The following is a 20422-nucleotide window of genomic DNA, read 5'->3' as shown; positions in this document are numbered from 1 at the left end:
AGGAAAAAAGAAAAAATACCTGCAAAGAGCTATAGTTAGTCGGACAGTTGGTTTTTCAGCAGTAACAGTGAAAGCTGGAAGATGCTGGAATGATATTTAAAAGCACTAAGTGAGAAAAGGAATGCCAACCTAGAATAATTTACCCTGAAAAAGATATGTTTCAAGAGGAAACATAAAACAGGGTATTTTCCGACAAATTGAAAAATTGAATTTGCCACAGCACACTCACACTAATGGAAATTCTAAAAGATTTACTTAAGGCAGAAAAAAAATTATCTCAGATGGAAAGTCTGAGTTTGAAAAAAGAATGAAATGAAAAGAAAATGGTAAATATGTGGATGAATCTATGAACAGTGAGTATATAAAACAAAAGTAATGTCTTATGAGAATTTTTAAAATATATAGAATTGAAAAATATAACAATAGCATTTAAGTGATAAGATAAATATGGTTGTTTGCAATTACACATAAAGTTCTTATATTGACAAGGGCAAGGGTAATGATTACTTTAGACTTTAGGGCAAATATGAATTTCTTTTTTACAGATTTTATTTTTTTCCTTTTTCTCCCCAAAGCCCCCCGGTACATAGTTGTATATTCTTCGTTGTGGGTCCTTCTAGTTGTGGCATGTGGGATGCTGCCTCAGCGTAGTTTGATGAGCAGTGCCAAGTCCGCGCCCAGGATTCGAACCAACGAAACTCTGGGCTTCCTGCAATGGAGCTCACGAACTTAACCACTCGGCCATGGGGCCAGCCCCCACAAATATGAATTTTTAATTTCTAAGATATCAACTGAAAGTATAGAAACAAGACATATTGTCATAGTAAAGAGAAAAAATGGAATGAAATAAATTTATCAATAAAAAGAGACTAAGAAAGGAGAAGAAATACAGTAGACCATATGGGACATGGAAGCACAAAACAGTAAATTAGAATTTAACCCAATTACATTAAATGTAAATGGACTAAATGTTCCAATCTTTAAAAGACAAAGATTGTTATGCTGGATTTTTTAAAAATCCCAGCTATATGTGGTTTGCAGAAAACATACCTAATGCTTAAGAATACAGCTTCAGGGTGAGGATGGAAATAAAACACAAGCATGGAAAAAGTATAGTAGGCCAATACTAACCGAAACAAAGTTTGTATAGCTATACTAATATCAGAGATATTAGACATTAAGACAACATTACTAAAAGAAGATCATTTTTTATATATATATAAGGCAGAAATAGAGTTAAAAAGAGAAATTGACAATTGTCTACCATATTGGGATATTTTTAACACACATCTCTCACTACTTGATAGAACAAGCAGACCAATAAATCAGTGGAGGTATAGAAGACTTGAACAGTGTGATTATAAATCAACTAACAGACACATAGAACTCCACACCCAATAATACCAAATAATCTTTCAAACACACAGAAAATATTGATAAAATAAGCTTTACATTCAGTTGAAAAGCAAGTTTCAACAAATTTCAAAAGAATGAATACAGAGTATGTTCTCTACTATGCAGTAGAGGAGAAATTAATATCGAAAGATAACTGGGAAATACTCTTATGGTTGGGATCTCTAAGATCCACTAACAGTAGGTTACCAAAGCTCTCACCTATATATTGCCTAGATCCTAAGCTGTATCACCAAGTTATACCTTGCATCCCACATCATAACCTCTTCCTAACACCTCTGCTCTTTATCTTGTGATCAGTTGTACATGTTGCTCACACTCATCTTTGGTACTTTCTCTCCTATATTGACCTTGGGTTCCTTTCTCAATAATAACTTACATTCTCCTTGAATACGTTTCCTTCTGGTCATTCCAGATGAAAAACCCCACAAAACCCAGACCAGCTACTGAAGGTACTAAATTAGCTCTAGCCTTTAGGACCAGCATTCAAGCTAGTTTTATCCTGTGCTACAAACAGGAGAGAAAAACTATTTCTGCCAGGGATGGGGGTGGCAGCAGTTCTATCTTTAAGCAATTTTGGCCATTGAAAAATTAAGTTTTCTTGAGATGAATTTTTGCACTTTATGTATTGGTTCTAATTTGACCTGTTGATCTGTAGGATAGAGCAGGTCTAAGTCTTTCACCCATCAAATCTTTAAGGGTAATAATCATGCCCTATTTGAATCAAATATTCTACAGCCTTACTGCTTAGGTCCTTCTGTTGTTTTTTAGTAAAGCTGTTTTCTCTCTTCACAATCCGTCTCTCAGAATTACACAAAAAGACAGAGAAAAGGGAGGAGAAAAGATAAGCAAAACAGACGATCAGTTCATGAACTTTGGTACCCCACTAATCGGAATTCCAGGAGGACGAAACAGAGAAAATGGAAGAGGGAGAGTGTTCCACAGATAAAGAGAGAGAAAAATGTTCATGTCAAAAGGATCCACAGATTAGGATGAGTGAAAAATGGCCCACATAAGATCTTAATAACTGCAAGGAGAATAGGCAGGTCACTGCAATACAGTGACACTAATGCTGGCATCAGACTTTTCATTTTCAAAATGGATGTTAACAGCGAAACAAAGCCTTTAATGTTTTGAGGAAAATTATTTTGAACCTAGGACTCTTTAGCCAAATTCTTAACCAAATGTGAAGGCAAAAGTTATATTCTGAAGTGTCAAGATTTAGAAAAATTATTTTTCACACCCCTTCTTGAAGGTGTTTGCCAGCACAATGAAGATGAAGACCAAGAAACAGGAAGATAGGTAGTTCAAGAAATGGTGAAGTTAATCTGAAAACCCATACAAAGAAGGCCTAGAAAGAAACAGGCTGTTAATTGTTAAGCTCCAAGAAAAATGTCTTCAAGAAAACAGGAACTCTAGACAATTAAGTAACATCAGAAATATACTGGAAAATATTAGGTATGTGGTAGAGAAGAAATATATCTCACCACAAGAAAAAATAAATACAATAAGATTTCAAGAAGAAACACTTCCCTATTGGTGGAAAGTAAGACGACAGAATCCATTTGAACTAGCCAGTCTTCTGTGAGGGGCACAGTGGACACGTCATTGTAACTGTACAGAGGAAATACAATTGTAGTAGCCTTCAGACTCTTTAGTGAAAAGTATTTACGTTGTCACAGTAAGCACTTTTTACTGATTTTCAAGTTGTAGAAGAAACATAGCAAAATGTAAAACATATATTTACCGAAATAAATATAAATATATATATAGTGCTAAAATAGGGGTTTAGCTAATGTAAGTTGGGAGGTGGAGGGAAAAGGTAGAGATATTAGTGTGCTTGTCTTATAAACAGAGGATGCAAGAGGAACTGTTGAAGTTGTTAGAATGAAAAATAGAGATTTAAGTATTATTTAAGTTAGGAAAATACTCAGTGGGAGAGCTAATGATAAAGATGTTACTACCAAAATTTCCAGACCAAAAGGGGAAGGAAATGGTGGTGTAAGTGAGCTAATCATCTGTCATCAGAGAGAATAAATAACGTCTAAACTCTGTGAATCCAGATTTACTAGTAGATAACGTCTAAAGTTGATAAATCAGTAAATACAAGTATGAACACATTATTTAGCAGTATGGAGGTAACTACCAAAAGAACTAAACACAAGAAGTTGGACTGATAGTTGGAACCAGATTGTTCCATACTGTTGTACTAGGATCTTCCCTGGCTTCATTTACTGCAACTACCTTAAATTTACAAGGGTCACCTTGCCTGATGTGTTTCACTGTCTAACCATGCAGGATATTATGTAAAGCTACAAAATTCTAAAATTTTTCTTTACTGTGCTATCTAGGTGCAAAAAAAGCCAGACAAAATTAAGGAAAATGTCCTTACTGATAAAGATGAAAAAAAAGGAATGTGGGATTCCATTAAAAGGTAATTACAAATCGATATTTTAACACATAGCTGTAGATCCATCAGGAGTCTAGTATGTGGAAGCCCTGCCGAAGGTGAACATTTAAGTGAGGCATAGATCCTCTCCTCTAGGAAGGATGAAATACATGAATAAACGTTAATAATACAAGACAGGAAACTGGAGCTGTAAGACAGTTGAAAATAAAGTGCTCTAAAAACCAAGGGAGAAAAAGGCTATATCCAGTTAGGAGGAACCTCAGAAAAGACTCCTTGGAGAAGTGTGTGGCTAGGATGTGTTCTAAACGATGGACAGTATTTCAAAAGTTGAAGATAAAATGAAGGTACTTGGTTACGTGAAGTCAAAAAGATTGGGTATGTTCCTCAAGGAACAGAAAGTAGCCCAGGTTAGCTGGGACATTGACTATAATGATCTATAAGTTAGATTGGGACCTATATTAGTTAATCAAAAAAGGAATATATTGGCTCACATATCTAAAGAGTCCATGATGACTCTTTGGGCATTCAGATGATGGGATCTAGAAACTTTCTCTATCTCTTAGGTCAGTTATCTGTACCTCTCCTTCATTTTCAGATAAACGTTTCTGAGGGAAGGTTTGCCATCTCCAGTGGGAAGAGATTGTTTCTTTCCAAATAGTACCAACAGAAGTTCTAAAGTTGACTTAGTGGTCCAGCTGTAGCATGTGTCCCAAACTGAACTTACTGCTGTGATTCTGATTGACCAAGCTTGGGTCATATACTTACCTATAGAGCCAGCGAGATGGCCTGTCCCACCTAAACCTCGTAGAATGAAATTGGAGGAGGAATGGTCACGCCTCCCCACCCCCATCCCCACCCTCCCCCAAAGCTGGCCAAAATACTAGGTTATTGTTCCTAGAAGTGTAAAGGATGTTAGGCGAAAATAAAAGCTGCCTGCTGTATTCCACATCATAGAGAACTTTGAAAGTCTATTTTAGAGATTTGAACTTAATTTGAATTATGTTGAAGAACCATTGATCATTTTTATCAGGGGTAAGAAATAGAAACTTTAGGCCAAATAAGTTTAACAGCCTAAGCAGATTTTGTTAGACCAATCAGCACTCCCATCATTTTGGATTTCGCCCAGTTTAGGCCTGTTTTTCTATAGTTGACTCTTTGTTTGATAAGAAGAATCATGTTACTGTGTCAGAATGTGTATCGAGCTAGTTGCTGATAGAGAAAGGCTCAAGCTCACTCACTTTGAAATGATTTGGAAGGTAGCTGTGTTTGAGAGGGGATGATGAAACAGAATCTGGACATGTTAGAGAGTGTCTGTCCATGACCTTTCATTAAAACCAAAAGGCAGAAGCAAGAATGAATGAAGGTAACTGTTAAACTACGGCATAGCCGCTTGCTATGTACAAAAAGGACACCAAAACCAAAATAGCACTAAGAGTTAGAAAGAAGGTAAGTTTTGGGGATGGTAACTTCTCCAGTATTGTGTATATTATACTGCTTTCACTTTTGTCTTACTTTTAATCCTGACTTAGAGTGATTTCCCCCCCCACTGAATCAATTGTATGTGTCTTTTTATTTGCTGATTATAATAAGAAAAGATTTGAAAAATGATTCTGTCATAACAGTTCCTATTTGGCAAAATATATTCCACAATGATTATAAACTGTTTAGTTTTCCAAATTTTAGTCACTCTAAGTACCATTGCATATAAAAATGAGATTTTTAATTAAATGAAATTTTTAAATTGGAAAAAGAAAAAATTATATACTATGAACAGCCCAAATAAAAGGTTCAGTTACTTTTATATAGGAGATGGAGCATATCAAAAAAAAGCTGGTATGGGTCTAAATAGTGTTGAAGACAACAGCTGGTCCCAGATGAAGTGATCGTGACGTAGACCAGTGAATGGGTGTAGCTCCCTAATGCCCCTTGTTCCTCAAGGAGGGGCACCCAAGGTGCAGAGGTTTCCAGCTCTAAATTATAGCTGCCTTTTAGGACATTTTATTCTGGGGGAGCCACATGGGCAGCGCTCAAGGACCTACCCTCTTACCATGTATGAAAATTCTTGCTGTGCTATATTACACACTTGTGCCTTCTGTTTCTCCCCTCGTTATTGGCCTGTTCAGTAAAGTTTCGGTACATTAGATGTGGCCATGGCATGCCATAACTCATTTTTTGTTCTCAAAACAACTCTTGTAACTCACAGAGATTCAAAGATAGTACCTCATTAACCCAGAGACAATATAATTGCATTCTATGTTATAAATTTTTTAAAAATCATAGAACTTTGTGATTTGTCATATGTTTTAATATTAATAATTCACAATTGTTAGGATAAGAACTTGTTTATAGTGTAATAATTCTTCATTTTGAAAGGCATTCCTATTTTTATTGCTTATCAAATTTAGTATTTATATAAAGTTTGCAGATGTGTATTAAGAAACTGTCAATCACTACTTTTTTATTCCAAGTTTCACAAGAAGCTTGCATAAAGAAAAAGACAAAAAGGAAACAGACGTTCTAAACATTTTTTCAGTTGCTTCTGGCCATTTATATGAACGCTTTTTAAGGTAGGTATATTTTTGATCTAATGTTTTGAAAAGTAATACATTTACATGGTTCAAAAAGAATTTCAGAAGTTCAAAAGAATAAAATAAGGTGTAGTGAAAACATCTCCCACCTCTGTTTTCTTGATACCCAGTTCACTTTCCCACAGGCAACTAATATTATTACTTTCATTTCCTGCCAAAGATATCTGTAGACAAGCAAATATATATATATATATATATTTATTTATGTATATATATTTAACTCCTTTTTACCCAAATAGTAACAAAGATTATACTGCTCTGCACCTTTCTTTTTTCTTTCTTTTTTTTTACCTACAATTATGGGGAAAATATGTTTTTTAAATACAGTGAAATTTCTTGAGTTTGATACAGAATATCAGTGTTCTTGAAGGCTATAAAATGAACATATTTTGTAACAAGATAATGTGTGAGAAAAAGTATATGTAGTAAATTTTCCTTTTCCAGTGAAGAAATACCTGTTTCATAAAAAGGAGGAGGGGGTTTGTGTGGAAGAAAGCATATTTACAAACTACAATGGGCTATTTTTTAACTGTTTAGATAGAAGGATCCTAGAGAATGCCTCAAAACTGTTTGAATGTGTTGATATTTTAAGATGGAACATCTGTATCTTCTCCAGTGAGAGGGCTGTGATAGCAAAACAAGTGACCTGTCAACTTGTCAGGCTTCAAGTTTTGCACACCTGATATTAATTACACCATAAGAGAGCCGAGATTAGACTGTAGTTCAGCTAAGCAGGACTATTTCAGACTAGCTGCTTTCTTTGTCAGCTGAAACAAACAAAAGCAATCAATTTAGTCTGTCAGGTGTATGTGTGTGTGTGTCTATATATATACTGATACATTACATGCTTGAGGAGCAGCCATGACATTTGAAAGTACTTCAATCTGTTTCTCCATAATTCATAGTGAAAAACTTCTAAGTATTGCCTTTAAATATTTAAAAGTCTTAAGAAAAGTAGGATGAACTACTATTAATGTTGTTTGTGTTTAATGTTTTTTTATACAGAATTATGATGCTTTCTGTTTTACGTAACACCAAAACACCAGTGAAATTCTGGTTTCTGAAAAATTATCTCTCACCAACATTTAAAGTAAGTATATTAACCTTTTTGTTATAGAATGGTTAAAATTTGAATAGTAAATTCTTTAGATCATTGCAGGTTCATATAACATCTCTCTTTTCAGAATGAGTCTTTTGAAATGTATATTTACTCAAATTATTATTTTTAGTCAGTTTTAAAACTTTGGTATTCAGTATTTTTTATCTAGCTTAAGAAAAATTCTGTGCTGTTTTCATTTAAAGAATTGTTTAAAAGGACAGGAGGTGGTTTATTTTTAAGTAAACTCAAAATCAAAAGGATTAGTAGTTTTTCATGATAATGAATATAATTAAATAAAACTTGGCAATGAGAAATATGTACAGTTTGTCAATAAAAAGATTTGAATTCTGTTATATTTTGACAAAGATAGGCTAGGAGAGTGGTATGCAGAAAGGATGAAAACTGCCATAGAAAATAGTTTGATGGTACCGAGAACAATAGGCTGTTTTATCTCTGTGCAGCGCGTTGATTGCTGTGGCAGTTAGGGCACTATATTTGGAAGTCTGAGGCTTTTTGTGTTGAGAAGTTTTCAGATGGCCTGTTGGATTACCCTTTACTCAGCCCCACACTCCTGCTGCAAAGTGTACCTGGTTTCTTCCTATTCTTACTACAAGATAGGCTGATCTATGAAAATTAGGATCTTATTCAGCCAGTTTAAAGGAGTCTTCTATTTCTAGGCCAAAACCGGTGGTCAAAGCAGAAATAAAAATAGGCATGCATGCTTTTACTCCTTAATATTGTCAGGCGCATTGCTAAGTACTTTACCTACATTATTCTGTTGCTCTTCATAAAGTCTTATTCCCAGAAAACCAAGACTCAGAAATTACATAACTGGCCTGCACAGTTGGGAGGTATCCAAGACCACCCTTAGGTGCAGTAACCCACTAGAAGGACTCACAGAACTCAGAAAAGCAATTATACTCACAGTTATAGCTTCTTACAGCAAAAGGCTGCAGATTAAAATCAGCAAAGCAAGGAGACACATAGAGCAAGGTCCAAGGGAGACCAGACTCAGAGCTTCCAGTTGTCCTCTCCCAGTGGAGTCATGCAGACAGAGCTTATTTCTCCTAGCAGAAATGTGTGATCATACACGTGGAGTATTGACACCTAGGAAGCTCGCTCAAACTTGAGTATCCAGAGCTTTAATTGGAGGGTAGCTGCGGAGACCCATGTGACAGCCACTGTGGCTGACCTGAGCCTCTGGCCCCTGGAGGATGAGCTGATACCTTGTAGCCCAAGGTCCCCACCATATGTCACCTTGTTAGCCTAGGCTGTCTGATGTGACCCAAGGTCCCCAGGTAAATAAAATCAGTCTTACCAGGCAGGACAGTCCGAGGATAGGGGTTACTCCCAGGAGCCTGGGGCAAAGGGCTCAACCCTTCTTTGAGCAAGATTTGTCCTTTATAGCACAGGCCTGAGGTCAAACAGCTAATTGGGAACTTAGCTGAGATCTGAACCCAAGCATTCTGACCTCAAAGCCCAGGAGCTTAACCCTTATGTAACAGCTCCTCTGCCCTCACCACCAAGAGTGCCGCCTCCTGAGCTCGTCTGGCAGTGGACAAAAAACTAAAAAGAACCCATAAATGCAGACAAGAATTAGTCTGTATTTAGTAACAAACTAGTTTTAACAAACTAGTTTTTTAACATGTTATCCTCCTAGGCAAACACTGAATAGGGGGATTTAACTCTACATAAACCGAGATAATAAAATCTTAAAGATTCTCTTAGCAGGAAATGGTATTATTCACTAGAAATATACTGCTATGTCTGAATAAAAGTCTTTCCCCACTACATGGCCAAAAGTAATACCGTATCTGAAATAGTATTTCCCTTATTTTTGTAATGTATTTCTTTCTCTCAAAACGTTTGTCTTTTAAAAACTTTTCAGTGAAGTATGGTATATACAAGTCATAAGTGTGCAGCTTCAGTGAATTTTTATAAACTTAAAACACCTGTGTAACCAGCAACCGTATACAGAAACAGAAATTCCTGGTACCCTAGATCCTTTCCCTCCAGTGTTAAAAAACATGCCTCCTGGGGCCAGCCGGGTGGCGCAGCGGTTAAGTGCGCACGTTCTGCTTTGGCAGCCCGGGGTTCACCAGTTTGGATCCCCAGTGCTGACATGGCACTGCTTGGCAAGCCATGCTGTGGTAGGCATCACACATATAAAGTAAAGGAAGATGAGCACGGATGTTAGCTCAGGGCCAGTCTTCCTCAGCAAGAAGAGGAGGGTTGGTAGCAGATGTTAGCTCGGGGCTAATCTTCCTCAAAACAAAACAAAACAAAAACATACCTCCTCTCTTCCTTCAAATCTTTGGAATTAAACCTACTTAGGGAATAATCCTTTCCTGGCCATACTGTGTAAAATTGCAGTCCCTGCCAACAGTGTATTTCATTAACTGCTCTAGTTTAAACAGAATAAGATACTCTAAGCCTATAAGACACTGAATCAAATATCACATATTCAGACCACGATAACTACCTTGTATTTTCAATCCTTGAATTAAATAGTCATAAATATCTCACATGAAACTCATGTATAGAATCTAATTTATCAGTTTGTAACTCATTTTGTGTTTTTTGTGGGGGTGGTTTTGGTGAGGGAGATTGGCCCTGAGCTAACGTCTGTGCCAGTCTTCCTGTGTTTTGTATGTGGGATGCCGCCACAGCATGGCTTGATGAGCAGTGTGTAGCTTTGCACCTGGGATCCGAACCTGCAAACCCCAGGCTGCTAAAGCAGAGTGCGTGAGCTTAACCACTACGCCACTGAGCTGGCCCCTCATTTTGTGTTTTTTGTACACCCTTTTTATCTTTTTGTCTCTCTGACTAACCAATGTGTTGGCAAATACATAAACTGTTTGATGCATAGGTGCTCCAATATCCAAGGGCTTTTCCTTCTGTAGTCAGGTTTTCTCAAGTCAAACTTTAGTTGTAAAAGTAGGGGAACATTTATTGTAGTTAATAAGCTTGCTAGTTAATCTAGTGTACCTGTTTCTTAATGTCATTAAGTTATATAGTTTTATATATTCTTTATTTTTATATTTGTCATCATTTTCATATTTCTCACTAATAGGTATAAGTTGTAGAAGTACACATTTTACCAATTAGTTTGTAACAATTTATAGTAACCTCTACCTTTTAAAGTGTTAATTTTTTCTCTAAAATAAAAACTCCTTTCTCTTCTTGAACATATTCTTTGATTTATGTGTATGTGTTTGTTTTTAGGAGGTAATTCCCCACATGGCTGAGAAATATGGATTCCAGTATGAACTAGTCCAATATAAGTGGCCCCGTTGGCTTCATCAGCAGACTGAAAAGCAAAGGATTATTTGGGGTTACAAAATTCTTTTCCTTGATGTCCTTTTTCCTCTAGCAGTGGACAAAATCATTTTTGTTGATGCTGACCAGGTAATAAGATTAACTGTTGTTTTTAGTACTTAAACTTTCTTCTATACTTCTACCTGAGTGTAGGGACTCAGTTTATGTTGCTGGTGTTTATTATTATCTTTGTTGCTATTCTATGCAAATGTACAAGACATACTTATAATATATAAGCAAAGTATCTCTTAAAAAAAAAAACTGTCAGGGGCCGGCCCTGTGCCTAGTGATTGATTTCAGTGCACTCCACTTTGGAGACTCAGGTTCAGTTCCCAGGCACAGACCTACACCACTTATTGATGGCCATGCTGCAGCAGCAACCCACATACAAAATAGAGGAATATTGGCACAGATGTTAACTCAGGGCAAATCTTCCTCAAGCAAAAAGAGGAAGATTGGCAATGGATGTTAGCTCAGGGCAAATCTTCCTCAGCAAAAAAAAAAAAAAAAAAAAAAAATACCACTAGAATTCCAGGGAGAAATCAAAGGTATTGCAAAAAGTACCATTTATTATTTAGGACATGGCAGTTTTCTCTCTGAAGTAGTAGTTTTTTTTTTTTTTTTAGTTTTGGTCATTAAAAGTAAAACAAATGCTTACATTAGTCATAATATAAGTAGTTATATGAGTTCCTATGAATGTGAGCTGATGTTTGTTTAAAATAAGCTCAGTCTTCTTGCTGGAAAAGTTAGCTAATTACACATGACTCTCCTCTTGTTTTTCCACTTCAACAGCATTCTTTGACACTTAGCCAAAAACCAAGTCCTCATCATTCTACCACTTGAGGAAAAGAAAATGTCCCAAGTTTGGCCAAAAAAATCATTATGGTACTCAGCTTTCAAAATTTATCTATCCAAAAATTATTATGACTTTTCACCTTCTCTCCTTGCATGCCTTTGTAATCATTGATGGGAAAAAATATTTGAAAAATACACAGAATTTCTAAGAACAGTAATATGTAAATATTAATGCACAAGTTATTGTTTATATTTAGGACAAAAAGTATATTTTTAACTCCTATATTAGAATTTACTTCTATTATAAACTTTATTTTTTTATTTTCAAAATGGATAAATATGAATTATTATAATTAAAAACTAAGAAAACAGGCAAGCGTAGGTGATAAAGTAAGCATTTCTGTATATGCCATCTAACGTAAAATTTATTTCTCCTACCTTCCCCCACATTTACAGGAATATTTTTCCAGCAGACTAGAGTCTATTAAAAATGAAACATACTAACATTATTTCATTAAAGCCATTGAGGATAATCAGGAGATTTTTCTTTATGTTTCAAACTAATATTTGCCAATATACAATAATGGAGATTTATAATAAAAATAATTTTGAATTATTAATCCATACCTTGAGAAACTAAAAGCTATGCACTTACGTGATATTTAATTCCTTCCCAAAATACATTTTATTTAAACTATCGTGGTTAAAAATGATGTAACAAACTATTCTTCTTAATGAGTAAGACCACTGTCGTGTAGACTAGGTATATAAATTTTAGGTTTCTTTTAATCTGTAAGGACAAGAGAAAAAAATAGAAACTTAATAGACTCATACTGCACAAAAGAACTGTGAGGAAAATGCAGTTCTCTCTGTTTCTACAATAAGGTAATGATGATTTGAGATTTGCAAAAAAGGGCTCATATTATTTTATAGTTTTGATCAGAGAAACTATTTTAATTTAGATCGTGAGACATGACCTAAAAGAACTTCGAGATTTCAATCTGGATGGAGCTCCTTATGGATATACTCCGTTCTGTGATAGCCGCACTGAAATGGATGGATATCGCTTCTGGAAAACAGGATACTGGGCATCACATCTTTTAAGAAGGAAATATCATATCAGGTAAGAAAATTCATACTCTTACCTTTTAGTAAATAAATAACTTATTGAATCCCTATGCTCAGTTTTCTTAAAAATTATACAAAAATGGCAACCAATTATATAGTGCTTATTACGTGCCAGTCACTCTTATAAGACTTTACATATGTATTAACTCATCAAATCTGTGTGATGACCTTTTGAGATACACTTATTATCCCCATTTTATAGATGTGGATACTGAAGCATACAGCATTTATCTAACTTGCCCAGGTTTATGCTCTTAAGTACTTAGCTGAGCCAAGAGTTAAAACCAAGTAAGATGGCTCAAGGATATGCTCCTAACTACTGCAGGTTTAAACTGAGTTTAGCGAATAACAAAATAAAGATACTTTCTTCAAGCTGTTATTGTTTTGCAGGGCTTTGAGTTTCATGAGATCTTGGGAAAACCTGAGGTGACCCTAAGAGGATATGGGTCCTAACAGTATTATATCCAACTTCAAACTCCTTGGAAACAGCATTAGACATTGGGAGCAAATTTATGAAAGGATTCATTATTATTAGACTCAAGGATATTTAAAATTAATACCATTACTGTGGACAATCACTGGGGGAAAGTAGAATACATGCACGACATAGTCTATCAAGGAGTATTCATTTTTTGCAGCGCCTTATATGTAGTGGATCTCAAGAAGTTCAGGAGAATTGCAGCAGGTGACAGGCTCCGGGGCCAGTACCAGGCTCTCAGTCAAGATCCAAACAGCCTTTCAAACCTAGATCAGGTAAGTAAAATGCCCACAGAATAATTTTCAGTACATAGGTGTAGACTGCTCCAACTCCCTGCTTGTGAACTTCAGAATCTTATGTTTTCAGCCTCTTTCTCCCCTCTGTGCAATTCTCTATTGGATATCTTGACTTAGATATAACTTTTTCACTTCAAGCTCAACATTGTCGAAACTAATAGTATTTTATCCTCACTTTCCCGTCCTTAAACCTCTTCTTCCCCCATCTCACTTACCCTGTCTTTCTCTCACTTGGTTCCACCATCGTTTAAACATGTCTCTCTCTCGCTAATCTTTTAAGACTAACTCCCATCCTCTTGTGCCCCACCTGGCTACTGTTTTACTTTTTGTTTTTCCTAACAAACACTTTTTTTCTTCATACCTCAGTAATTTCTAGATTCACCTAACCTGCTACTCAGAACCTCCCAGAGTTATGGGTATAAGGAGTACACCTTCCCCAAGAGGGTCACTGGGAATGATGATAAGCAGGTCCGCTTCTGCTTTGCCCCCGTGGACCCATGTAGTTCTTCCAGATGGTAACACAGCACCATGTAATGGTTGGTGATTTAGAATATAATGCCGCATCTGGAGGATGACGCTTCACCCTTGCAGGGTATGGTCTCCCAGGTAGCACCTCTGTGTGCCTTCAGTAAACCATTTCATGCCTCTGTCAGGCCAGCAGTTTCTAGGTGGTGCAGTATGTGAGGGGAACATGGGATCTCTTGGTCATGTGCCCTCTGCTATGTTTCTTTGCTGTAAAGTGGGTCTCTTGGTCTAGTGCAATATTATATGGAATCCGATGTCAGTAGATAGCTCTGAAGCCCTTGGATAAGGGTGCTGGCTAAGTCTCTGAGAGCAGGAAAGGCAAACCCATACACAGAGTATGTGTATATTTTAGTTCAGAAGAATCTATGCCCCTTCCAGGGTAGAAAGAGTCTGGTGTAGTCACCTTGCCACAAAACAGTTGATTTGTCTTTGTAAAGTGTAAATGCTGCATCAGAAGCTCAGTGTTTGTCTCTGCTGCTGACAGCTGTAAGAGCTAGAACAGCCTTGGTTAAGTAGGAACCCATGCTATTGGGCCCATACGTAGTCTCCATCTCTGCCATCATGACTACTCCCTTCATGTACTCATTGTGCCGTTGGAGTGGCCAATGACCAAAGCTGGCTGACATCAAAAGGCCACATCATTCTGTCTGGTTGGTCATTTAGTGCTGCTTCTGTGTTGAATGCTTTCTGGTGGATATTTAACTTGCAATATGCAAAGATCTTGACAATTTTTGCCACCCCAGAGGTTCATTTATAAGCCTCTACCCCAGAATTTCTTGTTCTTAATCTTCCTCTTTCTGGGATCCTGACCAATCAGCCAAGCCATTCACCATTTCACATGAATTTATATATATTTTAGTCTTAGGTTACATCTCTGTGTTACATACAAAGTACATGATAAGGTGTGTCATCTGAAGCAGTTAAAACAATTCTCAGAGGTAAATTCATAGCACTAAGTACGTCTATTAGAAGAGAAAAAGGTCTCAAATAAATAATCTCAGCTTCTACCTAGAAACTAGAAAAAAAAGCCAGATAACACCAAAGTAAGTGGAAAAGGGGGAATAATTAAGATGGGCGTGGAAATCAGTGAAATGAAAAATCAGGAAAATGGTATATTTTCATAGATTTTCCTGTAAAGTCAAAACTGTTTCTTTGAGAAAATTAACAAAACTTATAGACCTCTAGCCAGACTGATCAGAAAAAAGATAAAAGACGCAAATTACTAATATAGAAGTGAGAGACATGACAGCATAGTATCTACAGGTATTGAAAGAATAATGAGGGACTATTATAAACAGCTTTATAGTAGTAAGTTAAACAATTTCTATGAAATGGACAAATTACATAAAAGATACAAACTACCAAAATGTACTCAAAGTGAAATAGGTAACCTGCATAGCCCTGTATCAATTGAAGAAATGGAATTTAGTTTAAATCTCCAGACCCAGATAGCTTCAAAGTGAATTCTCCCAAACATCAAAGAAATAATACCAATTCTACACAAACTCTTCCAGAAAATTGAAGAGGAGGGAATACTTCTCTACTCATTTTATGAAGCCAGCATTCTCTTGACATCAAGACCAGACGAAGACGTTACAAGAAAGGAAAACTGCAGACCAACATTCCTCATGAACAGATGTAAAAAGCTTTAATAAAATTTCAGGAAACCAAATCAAGCAATATATAAAAAAGACCCTATATCGTGCCTAAGTGGACTTTATCTCAGGAATGCAAGGTTCATTCAGTATTGAAATATCAATCATTGTAATTCACTGTATTAACAGACTGAAAAAGAAAAACCATATGACTGCTAAGTAGATGCAAAAGAGCATTTGATATACTCCAATATCCATTCCTAATAAAAACTCTCAGTGAACTAGGACAGGGAGGGAACTTCCTCAACCTGATAAAGGACATCTATGAAAAACCTGTAGCTAGCATCGTACTTAACGGTGAAAGACTGAATACTTTCCCCCTAAGATCAGGAACAAAGCAAGAATATCCACTCACGATTTCAACATTGTAATAGATGTACTAGACAGTACAGCAAGGCAAGAAAAAGAAATAAAAGGCATCCAGATGGGCAAGGAATAAGTAACTGTCCTTTTTTTCAGACAATATGATCATCTATGTAGAAAACCCTACACATTCTACTAAAAAGCTACGAGGAACTAACAAATGTGTTTAACAAGGTGCAAGGTACAAGATCAGGATATGAAAATCAATTCTACTTCTGTGTACTAGCAACAAATTATTGGAAATTGGAATTAAAAAGATACTGTTTCTAATAGCATTTTTAAAATTAATGACTTAGATCAATCAGACTTAAGACGTGTAGACTAAAAACTATCAGACACTGCTGAGAGAGATTAAAGATCATCTAAATAAGTAAAGAGATATACCTTGTTCATGAGTCAGAGTATTTATGTGATTTCTCCCCTAATTGGTCTTTAGATTTAATAGAATTCCAATAAAAATGTAGGCTTTTTTCCTATAGACTTTCTTGTATAAACTTACAAAGTTGATTCTGAAGTTCATATAGAAATGCAGAAGACCTAAAATAGCAAAAACAACTTTGAAAAAGAACAAAGTTTGAGGTCTTAGATTATGTGATTCCAAGACTTAATATAAAGCTACTGTAATCAAAACAGTGTGGTTTGGTGTAAAGATAGACAATTCAGTCCATGAATCAGAATTAGAGCCACAAGTATGGGCAATTGACTTTTGACAAAGGTGCACAGGCAGTGCAGTGGAGAAAAGATAGCCTTTTCAACAAGTGGTGCTGGAACAATTAGACATCTATATGCAAAACAAAAACTTCCAATTCGTAACACACCAGATACAAAAATTAACTCAAAACACATATAGATCTAAAGCTAAAATGTAAAACTATAAAACTTTTAAAAGAAGATAGGGGAAAATCTCTGTGGCCTTGGATTACGCAGAGATTTTTTTTTAGATATGTTGTTAAAAGCACAATTCACAAAAGAAGGAAATTGATAAATATATAAAGAACTTTCAAAACTCATTAATAAGAAAGTAAACAATCTGATTTTCTTTAAATCATATTTTAACAGATCATTCATCAGGGATGATGATCAAGTGGCAATAAGCCCATGAAATGATGATACAGATCATTAGTTGTTGGGGAGATGAAAATTAAAACAACAGTAATTCTGCACACCTATTAGAATGGTTAACATTAAAAAGACTGGCCATGCCGAGTGCTGACAAGGACGTGCAGCAGCTGGAACTCCTGTACATTCCTGATGCGCATGTAAAATGGTACAGCCATTTTGGGAAACTGTTCGATGATTTCTTATAAATTTAAATTTACACCTACCATATGACCAGTCATTCCACTTTGAGGCATTTACCCAAGAGAAATGAAACCATATGTCTACATAAAGACTTGTGCGTGAATAGTCATAGTAGCCTTATTTGTAAAAGCCAAAATCTAGAAACAACCTTGTCTTAGTTATCTATTGCTGCATAACAACTTACCCCAAAACATAGCAACTGAAATAACAGTTTCTGTGGACCAGGAATCAGGGCCTGACTTAGCTGGGTGTTCTGCTTCACAGTCTTGCACAAGGCTGTGGTCATTGTGTTGACGCAGGGACTGCCACCTAATCTGAAGACCTAACTGGGCAAGGGCATTCATGTGGTTGTGGGCAGGATTCACTTCTTCAAGAACTGTTTCACTGAAGATGTTATTTCCTTGCTTGATGTTGACTCAGGAAATCATCAGTTTCTTGCCAGCTGGCCTTCTCCATTAGGGCAAACGTACCAGAAGGGTCAGAGGAGAGAGAATGCCAGCAAAACAGAAGTCACAGTCTTTTGTAATCTAATCCCAGAACTGATATCCTATTACTTTTGCCATTTTCTCTTTGTTAGAAGGAAGTCACTAGGTCCAGCCCCACTCCAGGAGAAAGAATTGCACAAGAGAAGGGGTCCCAGGAGGCAAGGATTGCTGGGAACCATATCAGAAGCTGCCTACCACAAACCCAAATGTCTATCAAGAGGAGATTGGATAACAAGATGATGATATATCCATAGAATGCTACTACTCAACAGTAAAAAGAAATGAATTATTCGTACATGTAACAACATGGCTCAATCTAAAAATAATTATGCTGATCTAAAGCCAGTCCAAAAGTATACATATTGTATGATTCTATTTGTATAATATTCTAGAAAATGCAGACTAACCATAGTGACAAAAAGCACTTCATTCTTGCCCAGGAACTAGGTAGGGTGAATGTGGGAAGGACAGGAGGACAGAATTGCAAAAGGGCACGAGGGAACTTTGGGATATATTCAGTGATCTTGATTGTGGTCATGGTGTCAGAGGAATATTTCTATGCAAAACTTAATCACACTGTACCCTTTAAATATGTACAGTGAGGGGCCAGCCTAATGTCATAGTGGTTAGGTTCGCGCTCTCTGCTTCAGCGGCCTGCGGTTCATGGGTTCAGATCCTGGGCGCAGACCTACACACCACTCATCAAACCATGCTGTGGTGGCATCCCACATACAAAACAGGGGAAGACTGGCACAGATGTTAGTTCAGCAACGATCTTGCTCACCAAAATATATATACATTTGTACATAGATGTATATGTATGGTGAGTAGACTGGCATAAGTTTAGACTATAGATCAAGGAATAGAATTGAGAGTCCAGGAATAAGCCCATGCATCTATGGTCACTTGATCTTTCACAAGCATGCCAGGATGGGGAAGAAATAGCTTTTTCCACAAAGGTGCTGGAACAACAGGCTATCCACATGTAAAAAATTAAGTTGGACCTCTGCCTCACACCATATACAAAAATTAACTCAAAAAATATCAAAGACCTGAATGTAAAGAGCTAAAACTATAAAACTCTTAGAAAATATTGGCCTAAATCTTTGTGACTTTGGATTAGGCAATGGTTTCTTAGATATGAAACCAAAAGTACAAACAACAAAAGAAGAAAATAGATAAATAGGACTGCATCAAAATTAAAAACTTTTGTACATTAAAAGATACAAGAAAGTGAAAAGACAACCCACAGAATGGGAGAAAATATTTGCACATCGTATATCTGATAAGAGACTAGTATCAAGAACATATAAAGAGCTCTTACAACTCAATAACAAAAAGACAACCAGTTTAAAAAATTGTCAAAGGGGGCTGGCCTGGTGTCATAGTGGTAAAGTACACATGTTCTACTTCGGTGGCCCAGGGTTCACCGGTTCTGCTCCCAGGTGCAGGCCTACATGTCGCTCATCAAACCAAGCTGTGGCAGGCATCCCATATATAAAGTAGAGGAAGGTGGGCACAGATGTTAGCTCAGGGCCAATTGTCTTCAGCAAAAAGAGGAGGATTTGTGGCAGATGTTAGCTCAGGACTAATCTTCCTCAAAAAAATAAATGGTCAAAGGATTTAAATAGGTATTTTCCAAAGATGATATACAAATGGCCAATAAACACATGAAAAAATGTTCCAGCCTCATTGGTCATTAGGAACTGCAAATCAAATCCACAATAAGATACTACTTCATACCTACTAGGATGGCTATAATAAAAACGATGGACACTAAAGCATTGGCAAGGATATGGACAAATTGGAACCATCATACACTGCTGATGGGAATGTAAAATAGTGTAGCCAATTTGGAAAACCGTGTGGCAGGTCCTCAATCAATTAAACATAGAGTTACCAAATGACTCTGCAATTCCACTCCTAGGTATATACCCAAGAGAAGGCCCACACAGGAACTTGCACAGAAATGTTTATAGCAGCATTATTCATAAGAACTGGAAAGTGGAAACAACCCAAATGCCCATAAATTGATGAATGGTTAAACAAAATGTGGTATATCCATGAAATGGAATATTATTAAGCCACAAAAAGGAATGAAGTACTAAAACATGTTACAACAAGGATGGATCTTGAAAACATTATGCTAAGTGAAAGAAGCCAGATGTAAGAGAACACTTCGTGTTATATGATTTTATTTATATGATAAGTCTAGACTAGAGAAACTCATAGAAAAAGTAGATTATTGTTTACACAGAGGGTAAGGGAGAATATAAGAGGAGAATGAGTGAAATAATTAAGAAAGGGTTAGAACAGAATAGACATATGTATATATTGTCTGACAACATTAAGGTCCCCCTTAAGATCTCTGTTCATGAAGTTAAATGAAGGCAGTCTGCATGGGTTGTGTGTGTGTCTGTGTGTGTTGCCAGCCGTGTCTAGTTGCAAGAGTGCAAGTAAAGAGGTTTGGATTTAACCAGGACTACAATTTTCCCAAGCGAGTACAACTAACTGAGAAGAGTAAGGCAATGGAGAGTATATTCAAGAGATTAACTATAATAATTAAC

At 36.4% G+C, this 20422-nt stretch overlaps 1 protein-coding gene across 3 annotated transcripts in view; it reads left to right on the top strand.

The window, feature by feature from the left end:
- The window catches only part of UGGT2 (UDP-glucose glycoprotein glucosyltransferase 2), a 184716-nt gene that overhangs the window by 150107 nt on the left and 14187 nt on the right, over positions 1-20422 (top strand). The window contains exons 31-37 of one of the 3 annotated variants that reach the window (XM_070579078.1): positions 3765-3847; positions 6292-6390; positions 7417-7501; positions 10736-10918; positions 12586-12746; positions 13390-13504; positions 15565-19061. In XM_070579078.1, the coding sequence (XP_070435179.1) occupies positions 3765-3847; positions 6292-6390; positions 7417-7501; positions 10736-10918; positions 12586-12746; positions 13390-13504; positions 15565-15702 (864 nt within the window). In that variant the 3' untranslated portion in view covers positions 15703-19061. Of the gene's footprint in view, positions 1-3764; positions 3848-6291; positions 6391-7416; positions 7502-10735; positions 10919-11620; positions 11714-12585; positions 12747-13389; positions 13505-15564; positions 19062-20422 lie in introns of those variants that run through there. The other 2 variants (XM_070579077.1, XM_070579079.1) reach the window with 2 other exon arrangements.

Source organism: Equus przewalskii, chromosome 16 (genome assembly GCF_037783145.1).
Source record: "Equus przewalskii isolate Varuska chromosome 16, EquPr2, whole genome shotgun sequence".
NCBI lineage: Eukaryota > Metazoa > Chordata > Mammalia > Perissodactyla > Equidae > Equus > Equus przewalskii.
The sequence above is the reverse complement of the archived record's forward strand: the minus strand, read 5'-3'. Positions and strand labels throughout refer to the sequence as shown.